The sequence below is a fragment of the Chiloscyllium punctatum genome, chromosome 1, assembly GCF_047496795.1.
Source record: "Chiloscyllium punctatum isolate Juve2018m chromosome 1, sChiPun1.3, whole genome shotgun sequence".
NCBI classification, from domain to species: domain Eukaryota; kingdom Metazoa; phylum Chordata; class Chondrichthyes; order Orectolobiformes; family Hemiscylliidae; genus Chiloscyllium; species Chiloscyllium punctatum.
Window position 1 is genome coordinate 23122883 of NC_092739.1, and position 17844 is coordinate 23140726.

A 17844-nucleotide genomic window follows, 5' to 3' on the forward strand; every position below is an offset into this window, starting at 1 on the left:
TAAAAATCTGGAAGACTAGAACATAAAGAGATAGAAGTTATGCTAGACAAGGTCGTGGTTACACTACACCTTGAGCACTGTGCATGTTAGAAAGGTTATATTGATCTTGGAGGAAGTGGAATGTAGATTTATGAAAATTATACCGAGAATCCAAGGGTAGCTTTGTAAGGAGAAACCGCACAAACTGTGGTTCTGTTTTCTGGAATTCAGTAAGTTAAAGGGGTGATATCATTTTAGTTTACAAGGTATTAAGAGGAACAAAGAAGGCAGTTCGAGAAAAATTATTTTGACTGGTTGTGAGACCTGAATGAGAGAGGCATAGTCTAAAACAAAAGGATTAGGTTTTTCAGGAGTGAAATTATGAATACATCACATAAAGCTCGATAGAGATTTGGACGTGTGTCCTGCAATCATAAATCAATGCAAGATCAGTTGTTAAATTTAAATCTGAGATTGATAGACAATGACATTAAGAAATATGGGTGTAGACAAGAAAATGGAATTAAGTTGCAAATCAGCCAGGATCATCTAGAACAGCTTTAGGGGTTAAAAGGTCAATTCCTCCTGTTCCTATATTTCCCAGGAGCTTTTGAAAATGGTAATATAACTAAGACGACAAATACACTTGTCCTGTTTTAAGGCTGTTATTGTCATGAAGGCAAGTTTAGCAAGGCAAAGTTTGGCCCCACTATAATTGAACAGTTAGGAGAAGGTAGTTCCAATATTATAAGTTTTATATCACATTCTCTTCTGCACAGAGTAATTTGTTTAAACTTAGAGTAGCTGACAATTACTCATTGAATATATTGCTATTTTAATTCATACCGTTTGTGTACATTCTCATAATGCACATTGTTAACTCTGAATGAAATATAGGCCCAAATCTTTTGGTCTCTGAATTTTGAGAGACCGGATGTACAACCTGAGGTTTTGCATTGAGACCCCACGGTGGCCCTAGTGGACTGACTCTATTGGAAACACCTGGGTCATTTGAACTCCTTTGCTAATTATTTTAAATTGTTCCAAATTGCAGCAAGAGGATCTCTGAATATTTCAAAAATGTAATGAATTGGGAACATTTTACTGTCAAATGCTATATTTGTAAACCTAATTGTAATATGAATTTAAATACACCTCACTTACAATTAAAGTTTCTCACTAACATGAGTTTTTAATTAGGTAGTTTTGCAGTGTGCAAAACGTTTGCACAATTTTTTTTCAATTTGCAATTGCATGATAAATTAGATGAAGAAGGAATTCTGTGATGTGGTTCTCTTGGCAATATCATGAAATTACAAAAGTCATTACAATTTTCATATTGCATAGAGAGGATGCAGTATGAAGCATTTCTTTTGTACAAAATTGACAAGCTTTGGCATTGTAAAAGCCATGACCATGAATCTACTTAAGAGTTATATGCCAAATTCAGAAACAGACTGATCTGAGCAGGCATATTACACGTTTCTCATAAGCTTATCTGAATTGATGGCAGCTTGACTAGTAGTCCTTTTAAAAGAGTACTGTAAGCCATTGAAGAATTAGTAACTTTTTTTTCACTGTTCCTACTATGGAGCCAAGTATATTAGAAATAATTTTCTTGGCTCCACCTCATTATGTCAGTCTACTCCAACATGCAACTGCCCCCTCCTATCCCAGAGCCCCCATTTCCCTTCCTCCCCAGAATATAGCTATGGCTTGTGGCAATCTACATTCCTCAGGCACATGTTTGTATATGTACAACACATTTAGTGCAAACCAATTTGTCAGTTAGTTACTTGTTTGATATCAGAGTATGGACACTGGGGATTTGTGAACATCAAGATACAGAAATGTCCAAAAGTAATTTTTTTTTGTCTTTTATTACTTGGAACAGGTGGCCACTCTTCTGTTGTTCTCAGCATAAACTCCCGGGAAACGCACAATTATTTGAGTAGCTGATGTTTGCTCCGGATGAAGTGTTAAGACTCACCACCATTTTGTTTTGTTGTTCCTGGGGCTGGGAGTAGGTGAAGCAGTGAAGTAAACTGCATTGTGGTGATGGGACTGTGGGTAATCTCACCTTCAGTAGTTACTAAATCTTCAATCAAGCATCAGAAAGTTTTGAAGAACCCTTACATAGAGAGTGATATCACGGAATGGAACCCTGAAATGATCACTGCCATTCCAAACACTGCATCTTTCTATGAATGAGCACTGATGGGCTGGGGAGCTATCTGCCTTGATATGTTGTTACATGAATTCCTCTCTCTTTCCCTTCTTGCAAGCTGTTTGAAAAAAAGAAAGGTACATCGCAGGTTTGTCACTTCTCAATTGGACGTACCTTTTATTTCGATTCCACTGAATGAATTTTTTTTAACATTTGAAATATGTTCTATCCTAATGTGCTTTTAAAAGGGTAAATAAGTTGTTAATTCTTCCTTTGCGTATAAAACAATATTGTTTGTTCAAACATAAAGGTATAAACTTTTGTCTTTACCGCATAAAACCTATAGAACCCAGCATTCAAGGATATGAAATGCCAGCAGTTCTGTAATTGGGAAAAAGTGATTCATTCACCAGCTGATCAGTCCCCATTGTATCGAAAACAAACATTTACCATAGTTTTCTAGCCCATTCTCATGGCATTCCTATTCTGTTATGATTTAACATGAATCTTTTTTCTAATTCTCCAATTAACTTGCTTTTCCTGAACTTTTCTTTCTCTAAGATAGATATTATGGAAAACTTGAATGTTTCCATGTGCTGTGTCTCTATTGCTGGTGAGGTACCACTTGACTTATATTCATCTATTTTAGTTGACTGTCCAATTGAAAAGAGTAATGGCTATAAGTGAATTGGCTATAATAATCTCGGAGTTATCAAGCAGCACTTTATCAGCAATAACCTGCTCAGTCTCCAGGGCTATTTAGTTCCTGATCTGAATGCAGCTTTGGTTCACACAGTGATCAGGTGAAGATCACTGCCCCGATATCAAAGTAACATTTGACCAAGTGGGGCCTCAAAGAGCCCTGGTAAATTTGAATTCGTTGGAAGTTCTCCACCATTTGGAGTCATACTTGGCACATAGGAAGATAGTTGTGGTTGTTGGAGGTCAGTCATCTCAGCTCTCAGACATCTCTGCAGGAGTTCCTCAGGATAGTGTCCTAGGTATAACTATCTTTAGCTGCTTCATCAATGACCTTCCCTCCATCGTAAGGTCAGAAGTGGGGATGTTCACTGATGAGCACTCGGTTCAGTACTATGCACAGCTCTTTAAATACTGAGATCGACAGTGCCTGCTTGCAGCAAGACCTGGACAAATTTCAGGCTTGAAAAACAGTTGCACCACATAGGTGCCAGACACTGACTGTCCCCACCAAGAGATAATTGAAAAATCTCTTGCTGTTCAACAACATTAGTGGCACTGATTCCACACTATCAACATCTTGGGATTGCCAAAACTGGAACAGCCATACAAGAACTGTAGGCAGAAGAGCCGGAGAGAGGCTAGAAATTCTGCCCAAAACCTGTCCAACATTCATGAGGCACAGGTCAGGAATGTGTTGCCTTGATGAGCCACAAGAAACTTCACTAAGGTTGACACCACCCAGGAAAAACAGTCTATTTGATGGTCATCCCATCACCCATCTGTGACATTGACTTCTTTCACCTCCAGTACACAGTGGTAGCACAGTGTGCTGTCTACAAAATACATTCCAGTAACTTGTAAGGCTCTTTTGACAGCACCACAACCATTAATATCTATAAGGGCACCACCTAAAAGTTTCCCTGCAAACCACACACCATCTGAACTTGAAAATGTATTGGCATCACTTGACTGTCCCGTGGTCAGAAAATCTGGAACTACCTTGCTAACGTGTGTGTGTGTGTGTGTGTGTGTGTGTGTGTGTGTGTGTGTGTGTGTGTGTGTGTGTGTGTGTGTGTTTGTGTGTGTGTGTGTGTGTGGTGGACTGCATCAGGCAGCTCATGAACATCTTTGCCTAGACGGTCAGGGATGGACAACCAATGCTGACCTTACCATTGGTACGCACACTTCAGGAATAAAAAAAAGGCAACAGCTTATTATGTTAAGTTGGAGCCACTTGTTAAGTGAAAGCTTGTTTGCTTGTGCTTTATCTCCAAATGAAATTAATGAGTTCAGTTACACCAGACAGTAGTCCTCAGCTGGAGTGTTATGTTGGATTCTAGGTGTCACACAGAAGACAGTTGAGTCCCTGGAGTGGGTGCAGAGGAGATTTACCATAATGGTACCAAGGATGAGCAACTTCAGTTAAGTGAAGACATTGCAAAAGCTATGATTCTTCAGCTTAGAGCAGAGAAGTTTGTGAGAAGGTTTAATAGAGGAATAATACCACAGAGTAACAAAATGACCTGCTGTACATGATTTCAGTTTCCAAATGAATCAATCATTGTTCAGTGCGTCCTTTCAAGATCTTAGTGGTGTCGCTTCTTTCAATCTATCCCGGTTATTTACAGCTGAGCAAACGAATGGAAAATTTACAAATGTCTGAAAGTAAAAGAGTGCATCTGAAAAGAGGACGAATTAATATGTTGGATGGCAGTATTGTTTGAAGTATATAAAATACTGAAAGGATTGAATAGTGTAAGTGTAGAGAAGTTTCCTCTCATGGAGGTCATCTAGTACAATCTTTCGATCAGAGGTAGACCATTTAGAAGCAAACTTCGGGCACACTTTTTCAGTTGTATTGGGAATCTGGAATTCTCTCCTGTAAAACAGAATTTTCAGAATCGCGTTTTGTTAGTTATAGGTGTAAAGTGATCTAGATCAAAGGCATGGCACTAGATTGAGACACACATCAACTGTGGTCTTTTTTTAAAATATATTTTTTATTGAAAAAGTAAGGGAAAAAATGCTTTTGAATATTGCAACAAATACAAAACCAAACAGTTCAAACGAATGTAAAAGAACACTAATTATATAGATAACCGATAACTAACCTTAAAAGAAGGAAATCATGTCAGTAATAATAATAATGATAACCTGTACCAGCTCAACGAAGCAAAGCATAAGGATTCTGGGTAATCCAAGATGGAGGACTGGAAAAAATTCTGGCTGTAAGAGCTGCTCCCTTTTTTGAGGTATTTTAGGTGATGGAGGTGATTTCCTTGAATTCCAGGAGCAGCAATTATTGTTTTATATGCTGTTGCATTGTTTTGGAACTTTGGAAAAAAAAATTCAAAACAACAGCAGTTTAAAAGGGAGAAGAGGAGACAGAGGAAGCACATGGTGAGGACAGTGCAGGAGAGAGAGAGAGAGAAAAAGAAAAAGAAAAAGAAAAAAAAATGAACCTGCAGTTACCGCCTTTGCTGTTTGAATTCGTGTATCGCTGGACATCAGAGTGCATCTGTGAAAATTAACAAACAGTGAAATTCACAACTAATCTTTGGAGGAACTGTTGGACGGCGTTCACAACACAGAATCAGATAAGTTAATTGTTGTTTGAAGTCTGTCCAAGAGAAAGGCTGCAGTAGTGAGTATAGTGGATTCTTTCTTGATTATATGTTCTTGGAGATAAGTCTCTTGATTAAACTTATAAGCCATAGCTATTAATTTAACGTGGGGCAGTGTTTGTAGAGGAATAAGACGGTGTTATTTTCTGGGACTGTAGATTGTGAAGGAGCAAAAATGGCCTTTGCAGTTATATGTACTTCTTGTCCGATGTGGGAGTTTAAAGAGAAATTAAGGGTTACTGCGGATTATAACTGCCTTAAATGCTGTTGGATGCGAATCTTATCAGATCGAGTGGATCGGTTGGAGAGACAGATAGAAGCGATGAGGAATTTGCAACAGCAACAGTTTGTGATAGATGGCAGTTATAGGAAGGGGGGAAAAGTCTCAGATACAGTCATATAGATGGATTAACTCCAGGAAGGGTGAGAGAGGTCGGCACCTAGTGCAGGAGTCTTTTGTGGATATACCCATTTCAAACAGGTATGCTGTTTTGGAAAATGTAGGGGGTGATGGATTCTCAGGGGAACGTAGCATGACAGCCAAGTTTCTGGTATTGAGACTAGCTCTAATGCAACTAGGGATACGTTGGCTTCCAAGAGATCAATTATGTTAGGGGATTCTGTAGTCAGAGGTACAGACGGACGTTTCTGTGGCCAGCAGAGAAAAAGTAGAATTGTGTGTTGTTTCCCTGGTGCCAGGATCAAGGATGTCTCAGGGAGGGTGCAGAATGTTCTCACGGGGAGACAGGCCAGCAGGAGGTCATTGTCCACATTGGAACCAACGACATTTGAAGGGAAAAGGTTGTGACTCTGAATGGAGATTACAGAGAATTAGGCAGAAATTTAAAAAGGAGGTCCTCAAGGGTAGTAATATCTGGATTACTCCCAGTGCTACAAGCTAGTGAGGGCAGGAATAGGAGAATAGAGCAGATGAATGCATGGCTGAGGAGCTGGTGTATGGGAGAAGGATTCACATTTTTGGATCATTGGAATCTCTTTTGGGGTAGAAGTGACCTGAACAAGAAGGATGGATTGCACCTGAATTGGAAGGGGACTAATATACTGGCAGGGAGATTTGCTAGAACTGCTTGGGAGGATTTAAACTAGTAAGGTGGGGGGAGTGGGACCCAGGGAGATTGTGAGGAAAGAGATCGATCTGAGATGGGTACAGCTGAGAACAGAAGTGAGTCAAACAATCAGGGCAGGCAGGGACAAGGTAGGACTAATAAATTAAACTGCATTTGTTTCAATGCAAGGGGCCTAATAGGGAAGGCAGATGAACTCAGGGCATTGCTGGGAACATGGGATTGGGATATCATAGCAATTACGGAAACATGGCTCAGGGATAGGCAGGACTGGCAGCTTAATGTTCCAGGATACAAATGCTACAGGAAGGATAGCAAGGGAGGCAAGAGAGGAGGGGAAGTGGAATTTTGATAAGGGATAGCATTACAACTGTGCTGAGGGAGGATATTCCCAGAAATACATCCAGGGAAGTCATTTGGGTGAAAATGAGAAATAATAAAGGGATGATCACCTTATTGGGATTGTATTATAGACCCCCTAATAGTCAGAGTGAAATTGAGAAACAAACTTGTAAGGTGATCTCAGCTATCTGTAAGAATAATAGGGTAGTTATGGTAGGGGATTTTAACTTTCCAAACATCGATTGGGACTGCCATAGTGTTAAAGGTTTAGATGGAGAGGAATTTCTTAAGTGAGTACAAGACAATTTTCTGAGTCAGTATGTGGATGTACCTACTAGAGAAGGTGCAAAACCTGACCTACTCTTGGGAAATAAGGCAGGGCAGGTGACTGAGGTGTCAGTGCGGGAGCACTTTGGGGCCAGCGACCATAATTCTATTTGTTTTAAAATAGTGATGGAAAAGGTTAGACCAGATCTAAAATTTGAAGTTCTGAATTGGAGAAAGGCCAATTTTGACGGTATTAGGCAAGAACTTTTGAAATCTGATTGGAGGCAGATGTTCGCAGGTAAAGGGATGGCTGTAAATTGGGAAGCCTTCAGAAATGTGATAACAAGAATCCAGAGAACGTATATTCCTGTCAGGGTGAAAGGGAAGGCTGGTAGGTATAGGGAATGCTGGATGACTAAAGAAATTGAGGGTTTGGTTAAGAAAAAGAAGGAAGCACATGTCAGGTATAGAGAGGATAGATCGAGTGAATGCTTAGAGTATAAAGAAAGTAGGTGTATACTTAAGAGGGAAATCAGGAGGGCAAAACGGGGACATGAGATAGCTTTGGCAAATAGAATTAAGGAGAATCCAAAGGGTTTTTACAAATATATTAAGGACAAAAGGGTAACCAGGGAGAGAATAGGGCCCCTCAAAGATCAGCAAGGTGGCCTTTGTGTGGAGCCACAGAAAATGGGGTAGATACTAAATGAATATTTTGCATCAGTATGTACTGTGGAAAAGGATATGAAAGATATAGACTGTAGGGAAATAGATGGTGACATCTTGCAAAATGTCCTGATTCGAGAGGAGGAAGTGCTAGATGTCTTGAAACGGTTAAAAGTGGATAAATCCCCAGGATCTGATCAGGTGTACCCGAGAACTCTGTGGGAAGCTAGAGAAGTGATTGCTGGGCCTCTTTCTGAGACATTTGTATCATCGATAGTCACAGGTAAGGTGCCGGAAGACTGGAGGTTGGCAAACGTGGTGCCACTGTTTAAGAAGGGTGGTAAGGACAAGCCAGGGAACTAAAGACTGGTGAGCCTGACCTCGGTGCTGGGCAAGTTGTTGGAGGGAATCCTGAGGGATAGGATGTACATGTATTTGGAAATGCAAGGACTAATTAGGGGATAGTCAACATGGCTTTGTGCGTGGGAAATCATGTCCCACAAACTTGATAGAGTTTTTTTAAAAAGTAACAAAGAAGATTGATGAGGGCAGAGCAGTAGATGTGATCTATATGGACTTCAGTAAGTCACTCGACAAGGTTCCCCATGGGAGACTGATTAGCAAGGTTAGATCTCACGGAATACAGGGAGAACTCACCATTTGGATACAGAACTGGCTCAAAGGTAGACAGAGGATGGTGGTAGAGGGTTGTTTTTCAGACTGGAGGCCTGTGACCAATGGAATGTCACAAGGATTAGTACTGGGCCCTCTATTTTTTGTCATTTACATAAATGATTTGGATGCGAGCATAAGAGGTACAGTTAGTAAGTTTGCAGATGACACCAAAATTGGAGGTGTAGTGGACAGCAAAAAGGGTTACCTCAGATTACAACAGGATCTGGATCAGATGGGCCAATTGGCTGAGAAGTGGCAGATGGAGTTCAATTCAAATAAATGTGAGGTGCTGTATTTTGGGAAAGCAAATCTTAGCAGGACTTATACACTTAATGGTAAGGTCTTAGGGAGTGTTGCTGAACAAAGAGACCTTGAACTGCAGGTTCATAGCTCCTTGAAAGTGGAGTTGCAGGTAGATAGGATAATGAAGAAGGCGTTTGGTATGCTTTCCTTTATTGGTCAGAGTATTGAGTACAGGAGTTGGGAGGTCATGTTGCAGCTGTACAGGACATTGGTTAGGCCACTGTTGGAATATTGCATGCAATTCTGGTCTCCTTCCTATCGGAAAGATGTTGTGAAACTTGAAAGGGTTCAGAAATGATTTACAAGGATGTTGCCAGGGTTGGAGGATCTGAGCTACAGGGAGATGCTGAACAGGCTGGGGCTGTTTTCCCTGGAGCGTCGGAGGCTGAGGGGTGACCTTAAGAGGTTTACGAAATTATGAGGGGCATGGATAGGATAAATAGGTAAAATCTTTTCCCTAGGATCGGGGAGTCCAGAATTAGAGGGCATAGGTTTAGGGTGAGAGGGGAAAGATATAAAGGAGACCTAAGGAGCAACTTTTTCACGCAGAGGGTGGTACGTGTATGGAATGAGCTGCCAGAGGATGTGGTGGAGGCTGGTACAATTGCAACATTTAAGAGGCATTTGGATGGGTATATGAATAGGAAGGGTTTGGAGGGATATGGGTCGGGTGCTGGCAGGTGGGACAAGATTGAGTTGGGATATCTGGTCAGCATGGACGGGTTGGACCAAAGGGTCTGTTTCCGTGCTGTACGTCTCTATGACTCTATAATAGCCCTTGACCATTGAGCGCATAAATTTATACATATTCATATGTTCGTAGTTCCTCCTCTCTGGATACCAGATTTATTAAATGGAATTGCTATGACTATAAAAGGCTCTTATTAGTATTGCGGGCAAATCTGTACCTCAGTAGTCCAAAAAGGGCAGTCACGTCTTATAAAAATTCTCAGTTTTATGATGCACTATACTTGTGAGGAAGTCTAAGGGGATGTTTCCATGACTAGGGCCCCACGGTGGCTCAGTGGTTGGCACTGATGGCTCACAGTGCCAGGGACCCGGGTTCGATTCGAGCATCAGGCGATGGAGTTTGCACAGTCTACCTGTGTCTGCATGCGTTTCCTCCAGGTGTTCCGGTTTCATCCCACAATCCAAAGATGGGCAGGTTAGGTGAACTGGCCATGCTAAATTGCACATAGTGTTAGGTGCATTAGCCAGAGGGAAATGAGACTTGGTGGGTTATTCTTCTGAGGGTTGGTTTGGATTTGTTGAGCTAAAGAGCCTGTTTCCATTCCGTCGGGAATATAGTCTAATCCTTACACCAACCTGACAGTCCTGGGGGGGTTTTCAGACACCCATCCTAACAGAATATTCTTTCTTGCTCAAAACGTGAGGAGACTGAAAAGCCTTTTTTTTGTGTGTGCATCTAATGGAAGTGAATTAATAAGGCCAAGAAGAGGAGATCCCGGGTCCATCTCCACCTCCGTCCCCATGACCTCTATTTCACCTACCACAGCGTTCCAGTATATCCATAGTCTTTGGGAAGGACCACAGACAGAGTGAGCGTGCCTATGCTCACTTTACATTTAGGACATATTGGAGATGCTCCCGTTTTAAATTTTGAAAGGCACCAAAGTTCAGTTGTAGGGCTTGGGTTCTGTTGCAAATCAAGATCTTTCTTGCATTTTCCCAGACTGCTTCTGAAGTATGGGAAGCTACCTCAAGGTCCAGCTTCCTCTCCCATACCTTACAGAGCCATTCAGACTCATCCGAGGGACCTTCTCCCAATAGGCGATAAACATTGCTCATGAAAAGTGTGTTCTCAGGACTCAATGCCCTCTTCTCTCTGTCGGACCTATAAGAATCAATTAAAAGTGTGGTCTCTTTTTGTATGAAATTTCTAATATGAAAAAAATGGAAGAGCTCCCTACTGGGCAACTCATATTTCTGAGCCCACTGGTTAAAAGACATTAAGAGTGACTCCTCTTATGTTCCAGGTGCACCACTTGAACACATCCTTCACTATAACCTTCTATAACACCATTTAAACTCTAGAGAGGGAGAACTCGAACTACAGATCATTGAACTTCAGTGTAAGAAAATCCACAAAACCCAAAAACTACACAAATTAAAATAACTACAACCAACAAATCCACAAAGCGTACCGAAACCATATGCACCAAAAAACAGAAATACAAAAAATCGCCAAAAGCGAGGCACCTACATATCCCACAACCCTACTAACCATCCGAACCGTCCCCTCAACTCCTACCAGCTAGGGTCACGCCACACCGACCGGCAACCTGGTAGGAAATAGAAACAAAAACAAGATTAGTAAGTAAGTTAGAAATAAATATGTCACCATCCGTTGGTATAACTTCGTTTAGACGTTAAAGGTAAATACTCTATCCATTCCGAGCATAATTTAACGCAACTTATTACCAACAGAAAGGAGACTCCAGTAAGTCCACTCTAAAGAAGAACAAACCTGAACAGCTCTGTCCTCTATGCCTGTTTGACCATCTGACTTAAGTTTGCGTGTCCACAAAGTTTCTCGCTTTCTCTGGCGAGTCGAATAAATGTATAGATCCACTATAACATAATCCGAAGCACCACTGGATACCTTAAAGAGTGCTGGATCCTAAGCTCTCTCAATCTCTTCTTGATGTCTTCGTAGGACTTCCTTTTCTGGATCACCACCACTGAAAAGTCTTGAAAGAACATGTCCCAGGAGCCCCCCCACACACCAGCACCCTCGGATCCTTCCCTTGGGCTCTGGAAGCATCCATGACACTCTGTTTGTTGTTATAACGATGGAGGGCAGCAGCGCTAGCGCTGGCCTATACCTGGCTTTCGTGCCAAGACCCAGAGGGCTATTTCAATCTTTATCCTTCTCTTTTCAGCTTCTAAACTAAAGAATTTGGGGAACCACTTCTCAAAGAGCTCTCCCGGTCGCTGACCTTGCGACCCCTCTGGCACACCAGAAACGTGCAGGTTCTTTCTTCTGCTTCTGTTTTTGGGATCATCCACCAGATCCAACAAACCCCGGACCTGTGTTTCCAGAGCTTCAATCCGGCTCTTGGAGGAGTCAGTCTCTGCCTCTACCCCTGCAGCCTGGCGCTCGATTTCATCAGTCCTTTTTCCCAGGTCTTGCAGCATAGCAGGTACTGGAGCCAGCTTCTCTTCGACTTTTTTCTTCGATCTGCTTCCCCAGGACCTTGTAAGATTTGGCAAGCTTCTCACCAGGGTCTCCTCAACCAGTGTCTCCTCAACCAGAGTAAGCAAGCCAGCTGTTTCAGATGACTGGGCCGTGGTCCTGGTCCCAGGCGAGCTTCCTCCTTCCTTCGGCATTCTCCTGCAGTAAAAACAAAGGCAAATGAAGTTTTCAGGTTCTTCAGCTCTTTTACTGTGTTTTTACTCAGTAATGTGGATGGGACAGGTCCTCGCTCTGTCCTGTCATGTCGATGTTGTGGCGTGGATCCCAGCACATGTGATCCTAACAGGATGCTGCCATCTTGTAGCTCCCCCCCCCCAACTGTGGTCTAATTTAATGGTGAAGAAGGTTCACTGGGGTCAATGGCCTGTTGCTAATTTACATGCACTGATTCTGGGGAAATTCAGTGACTCAGATCTTGAGGCTCCTCTAATTAATTGCATTGCCATTTTGTTCCAATATTTTAAAGATTGCTTCCAGTGTACCTGTTTATTGAATGTACAAACCAGAAAGCAGTGGTCTGGCAGTGACTGTAACTGAGAACAATAACATCAACATCTAATATCATTAATGGTTAAAGAGGGCCATGTGGAGGAATATTCCATTGTTTTAGCACTTAAGAAAAGCTGAGGAAATCTTTGAGTACACTTTAAACCTGGCAGGTGTAACCTGAAAGGATGTTTTACTTATGCAGAATTTGCTAATACCACCACCATAGTGGTGTACGTGTTCACTATGATACTTCAGTCATGTTTATTTGGGATGATGTTGCTGGCAGTATATGTCAGACGAAGGTTTCCTCTCTTATTGTTTCACTGTACAATGGCTGTAGGTGCCTTGCCTGTTGTTTCTTTGCCCCTTTTTGCTGACTCAAGATAGGATCCTGAAACAGGCTGTTACATTTACAATTCTATGAATATTATCGGCATTTGGTGTAAAACCTGAAAGCTTTCACATAAATGTCATTGGTAACTGTGCTTGTGCTCCTTGCACTCCATCTCCAATCCCCACTCCCTCACTCTGTCTCTCTCTATCTCTCTCAGTACAATTGATGTGAGACTGAAACACTGCTACTTTGGTATTCTATCATGACTGCACGGCAACATTTGATATACTATTTCATTTAGTGCTCTTTGTCATTGCTATTAAAACTACCCTTTGTTTCATAATCACCCTCTCAGCAACTGACCTCATTTCAGCCTTGGTTCAAAATGGTCAAAAGATCTGAATTCCAGAGGTGAGGTGAGAGTGACTGCCCTTGACATCAAGGTTGCATTTGACCAAGTATGTATCACAGAGCCCTAGCAAACCAGGAATCAACGGGAATCAGGAGAGTAACTCGCCAGTGGTTAGAGTCATAAAGGAAGATGGTTGTTGTTGAGGTCATTCGTCTCCTCTCCAGAATGTCTCTGCAGGAGTTCCTCAGGCTAGTGTCCTAGGCCCAACCATCTTCATTAATGACCTTCCATCCATCATAATGTCAGAAATGGAGATGTTCGCCAGTGATTGCACAAAGTTCAGCACCATTTGCAACTCCTCAGATACTGAAGCAGTCCATGTTCAAATGCAGCAAGGCGTCAGTGACAATATCCAGGCTTGGGCTGAAAAGAGGCAAGTAACATTTGCACCAGAAAAGTGCCAAGCAATGACCATATTCAATAAGAGAGAATCTAACCATCATTCAATGACATCACCATAACTGAATTTCCCCACTATCAATATTCTGAGAGTTACTGTTTACAACAAACTATTGTGGCTTCAAGAGCGAACTCTTGCAGTAAGTAACTCACCTTCTGACTCCCTAAAGCCAGGGTACTATTTATAAGGCACAAGTCAGAAGTCTAATAGAATACTCCCCACCTATCTGGATGACTGAAGCTCCTACAACACTCAGGATGGTTGGCACCACACCCACAAATATCTGCTCCCTCCACCACAGGCACTCAATAGCAGCCATATGTACTATCTACAAGATCCACTGCAGAAATTTACCAAGGCTCGTTAGACAGCACCCTTTCAAACTCTCAACCACTGCTGTCTAGAAGGATAAGAGCAGCAGATACATGGGAACGCCACCATGTGCAAGTAGCCCTCCAAGCTACTCACATCCTGACTTGGAAATATAGCACCATTCCTTAGTTGATGGGTAAAACTCCTGAAACTCCCTACCTGACAGCATTGTTGGTCTACCTACAGTAAATGAACTGCATGTCTTTAAGAGGGCACCACACTACCACCTTCTCAAAGGCAAGTAGGGATGGGCAATGAATGCCCAGCCAGTGATGCCCACATCCATGAGTGAATTCTTCAAAACAAAAGGTGAAAGGAAGTCTCACTTCATCTGAAGCATGCTTTTGTAGAATATTTAATCTTGGCAATACCATATTGGGATGAATGGCCTGTTTTGTGCTATGTATATCTCCATATAACGGAGGGTGAACAACCGTTCGAGCAGAGTCAGGGTTAACTCATTATTTAAAAGGTTGTGTCTGAGAACAAATAGACTGGGGGCATGTTTGAAGTGTAGCTGGTGAGACTAAATGAGTTATTGTTCCAGGAAGAATATTTTTTGTGAAAATTTTCAAAGTCAAGCTTTGTTTTATCACTTAGTCACAAGGCAACTTTGATTTCACTTTGGCTGAGCATAATATTCACCACCTTATTCTTTCACATGTCCCTAAATGGGCTCATCACTCTGTCATTCCTTTCAACTAGATGGGTCAGTATTATTCGTGTGGCTGGCTCACAAGACACTAGTTGGTTTGGTTACTTCTGCCAGGTTCTCTACTCTCTCCAGGCTGCTCTGCGATTGATGCCATGTTGATCTTGACCACAGTGGTAGCACAGTACCAGACATAAATTTAATCTTATTTAAGAAGGCCTGGGACTGAATACCCTCACAATGTCTTGTTGTTGGTCACTTGTAGAAATTGGTGGCAGAACAGCAGAGTATATGTCCTCCACATCTCTCTCTGTTCTCTTTACCCAACCTGTGCTAAAGTTAGAACTTGACTTCTTTTAGTTGGTTGTTTCCTGAACCCTGTTTGTTAGTAGTGAGTCCAAGACCTTCATATGTAAAGAGGGAGAGGAGAAACACCATGCATCAGTCAATTTGCAGGATTATTACCCTCTATTACCCTCTCAGTGTGGCATCATGAACAGTGGCATCAAGGAGCTGTATAGCCAGGACTGTCATTGATCTTTGACCTCTGAGGGGCAGTCATTATAGCTGTGTCAATTTGCTAGGTTGGAAACTGGGCAGGTCAACAAAATGAATTCTATAAAGTGTACTAATTACAACATTCTTATTTAAGTTTTTTTTAAAAGGAAAACATTGAATGCAAGAATCCACTAATTTCATAACGAGAATTATCTACATTTTTGTAACAACAAGCCTGCAACTCTGATTGTGAGCTGTTAGGCAGTGATTTTACATTATCTTCAGTCTATCTGGTTGTAAACTAGTGTTCTTAATGAAGCATTTATGCTGTCTTGGATGGTATCTGGAACATTCAGTGTCCAGTTTGTTTTAAACCACCTTTGCTCACAGCTATACTCAAGTTATCTGATACTAAAAGTAATTCACTTTGAAACTGGCCATTTTAGTTCTTTGTACAGTACTTGCTGGATGGTGCTTTTAATTGGGATAGTCAAGTTTAATGAAAACATGTTAAAAGCACTTTTATTGATGAACACACACTCATTCACACTGGATGATCTATATAAACATGGCAAGTTACCATGGGATTTCATACAGTAAGAATGCTATTTGTATTCAATAAATGAGAGCCCTGCCACTCTGTTGGTGCAGGGAGTCATTCGGTTACCCGTGGGTCAGTAAAACCTGTTCATACGATGCACTCTGCAGTCAAATTGGTGATACTGCACTCAACACAGATATACCCACATGAATTGTATGATTGGTAAGTCTGTTCTTTGTATGTTGCTTTTGTATATAATTTCCCAGGTCACAATTTTTTTAGTAGTTATAGTAATGTTTGTAGACTGCTAGACTTGCTAGACATGTTGCAACAAATGATGAACTCTGTATATTTATTTGTTTCGAGATGCTACTTATAATTGTTAACATAAATCTACGATCTGATTGAAAGTGTACTCAATGAACATTTGATTTATGTCTAATTTCAGTGCACAGAGAACAAGTGCACATAAATGCCTGAATGCGGTACTTATTTTGTTTAACGGGATCTTTTCAATCTTAATATTTTGATTAATGCACTGTGTATAATTAATTTTTACAAACTGTTGGGCTAAGTAACGTGCTGTGTATTCGATCGCATTCAAGGGTCTGCCTTTATGTGAATGTGAATGCACTTGAAACTTTGTTTAATAAATACCTGGATCCAAACTGTACCTTGGTTCTTTATTTCACAGTTGTATAATTTATACTGACCAATGTGATTTCCTTTTAATAATATTTAACAGATATGAAAATAACTATTGCCGCATTGTACAAACGTTGGTTATTGAGGATCCTATGACTAATAGTAATTGCGTCCACTCTTGATCCATGGGAGTCAGCTTCAGTAAACCCCAGCTTCACAGCATCATCCTTGATGACTGAGGACTAACTCATATTAGTCAGTGCACTTCACTGCTCATGGGCACCTTACATTGCAATGCTTCTACCACATTGCTCTGTACATGAGGTACACACGCACCTCTTCTTGCATGTACATGAGATGTATTTATTGGCACATTTTTCTTCATACTCTCTTTTATGTATACTTGGAGGCACACAGCATCTCTGGCTGCTGAATCTGTCCTCACAAGTCTGGTGGGGATGGGCATGATCAGTTCTGTGTTTTTTAACAGGAAATGTCAATGGGGCTGTTGAGGGCACAGTCCAAACTTTATATTGGTGGATGGGAACTGTAGACTAGGATGGGCTGTATTATGTTCTGACACGGAAGCAGTTAGTGTACTCATTAAATGAGAGTTCTGCCTCTCTGGTGGTGCAGGGAGACATTTTGGTTGCCTGTGGGTTCGTAAAACCTATTCATACAATGCACTCTGCAGTCAAATTGGTGACACTGCACTCAACACCGATTATACCCACATGAATTGTATGATTGGTCAATTCCAAATATAAGGGTAGAATCTGATGCATTATAGGAGGGCACAAGGAACAGTGGTAGTGGGATTGTTTCTTCCTCAACCAGCTGTCGAGCCATGGCAGTGAAGTGCTAACCACATAGTGCTCCTGAACCTATATATAAGAAAGACACAGTGACTCAATCATCTCTGAGCTGGTAGAGGGTGCAGGAGAAAGCCTTGCTAGTCCATCTTCTGAGGGATCTGTAGCTTCAGAAATTGAATCTGTTTAAGATTGATGGTAGCAGGAGAGCAATATGGAAGCATCATGTTGCTCACTCCATCATGCATCTCCAGAGAGAGTTCTTGGTCCACTCCTGCCAACTCAAGGAGGATCTCCTCACTTGGGCTGGAAGAGCTAAATGTCAGCCATATTGCTACCCGTTTTTGACTTTGCCCAGGTGTTAGACACCTCCTCCCCCTTATGTTGAGACAAAAAGAGGGGTTGACTGAGATGAAAGTAGATGGAAGAACTGTTAGTAGTTTAGCAGGAGCAGGAGTTTTGAGGTGTCTACAGTGATGGGACTGGAAGCAAAGAGGACACAAATGGTGGGGAGAGTGAGATGTGAGAGAAAATAACATGATCTAAATATGAGAAATCTCAGTCCTGTATTTTTTAGGCCAGTGATCAATGTAATGAACACATTGGATGCTGCTGTTTGAAAAGTTCCAGCATATAGATATAATTTGTATTTTATTGCAACC

At 41.4% G+C, this 17844-nt stretch overlaps 1 protein-coding gene across 4 annotated transcripts in view; it reads left to right on the forward strand.

Moving 5' to 3' along the window:
- sorcs2 (sortilin-related VPS10 domain containing receptor 2) overlaps window positions 1-16393 on the forward strand; it is a 668617-nt gene extending 652224 nt beyond the window's left edge. For all 4 annotated transcript variants that reach the window (XM_072576855.1, XM_072576671.1, XM_072576763.1 and 1 more), the window contains one exon: window positions 1874-16393. In XM_072576855.1, coding sequence (XP_072432956.1) covers window positions 1874-1938 — 65 coding nt within the window. In that variant the 3' untranslated portion in view covers window positions 1939-16393. The remainder of the gene's footprint in view (window positions 1-1873) is intronic.
- The last annotated feature ends 1451 nt before the right edge of the window (window positions 16394-17844 follow it).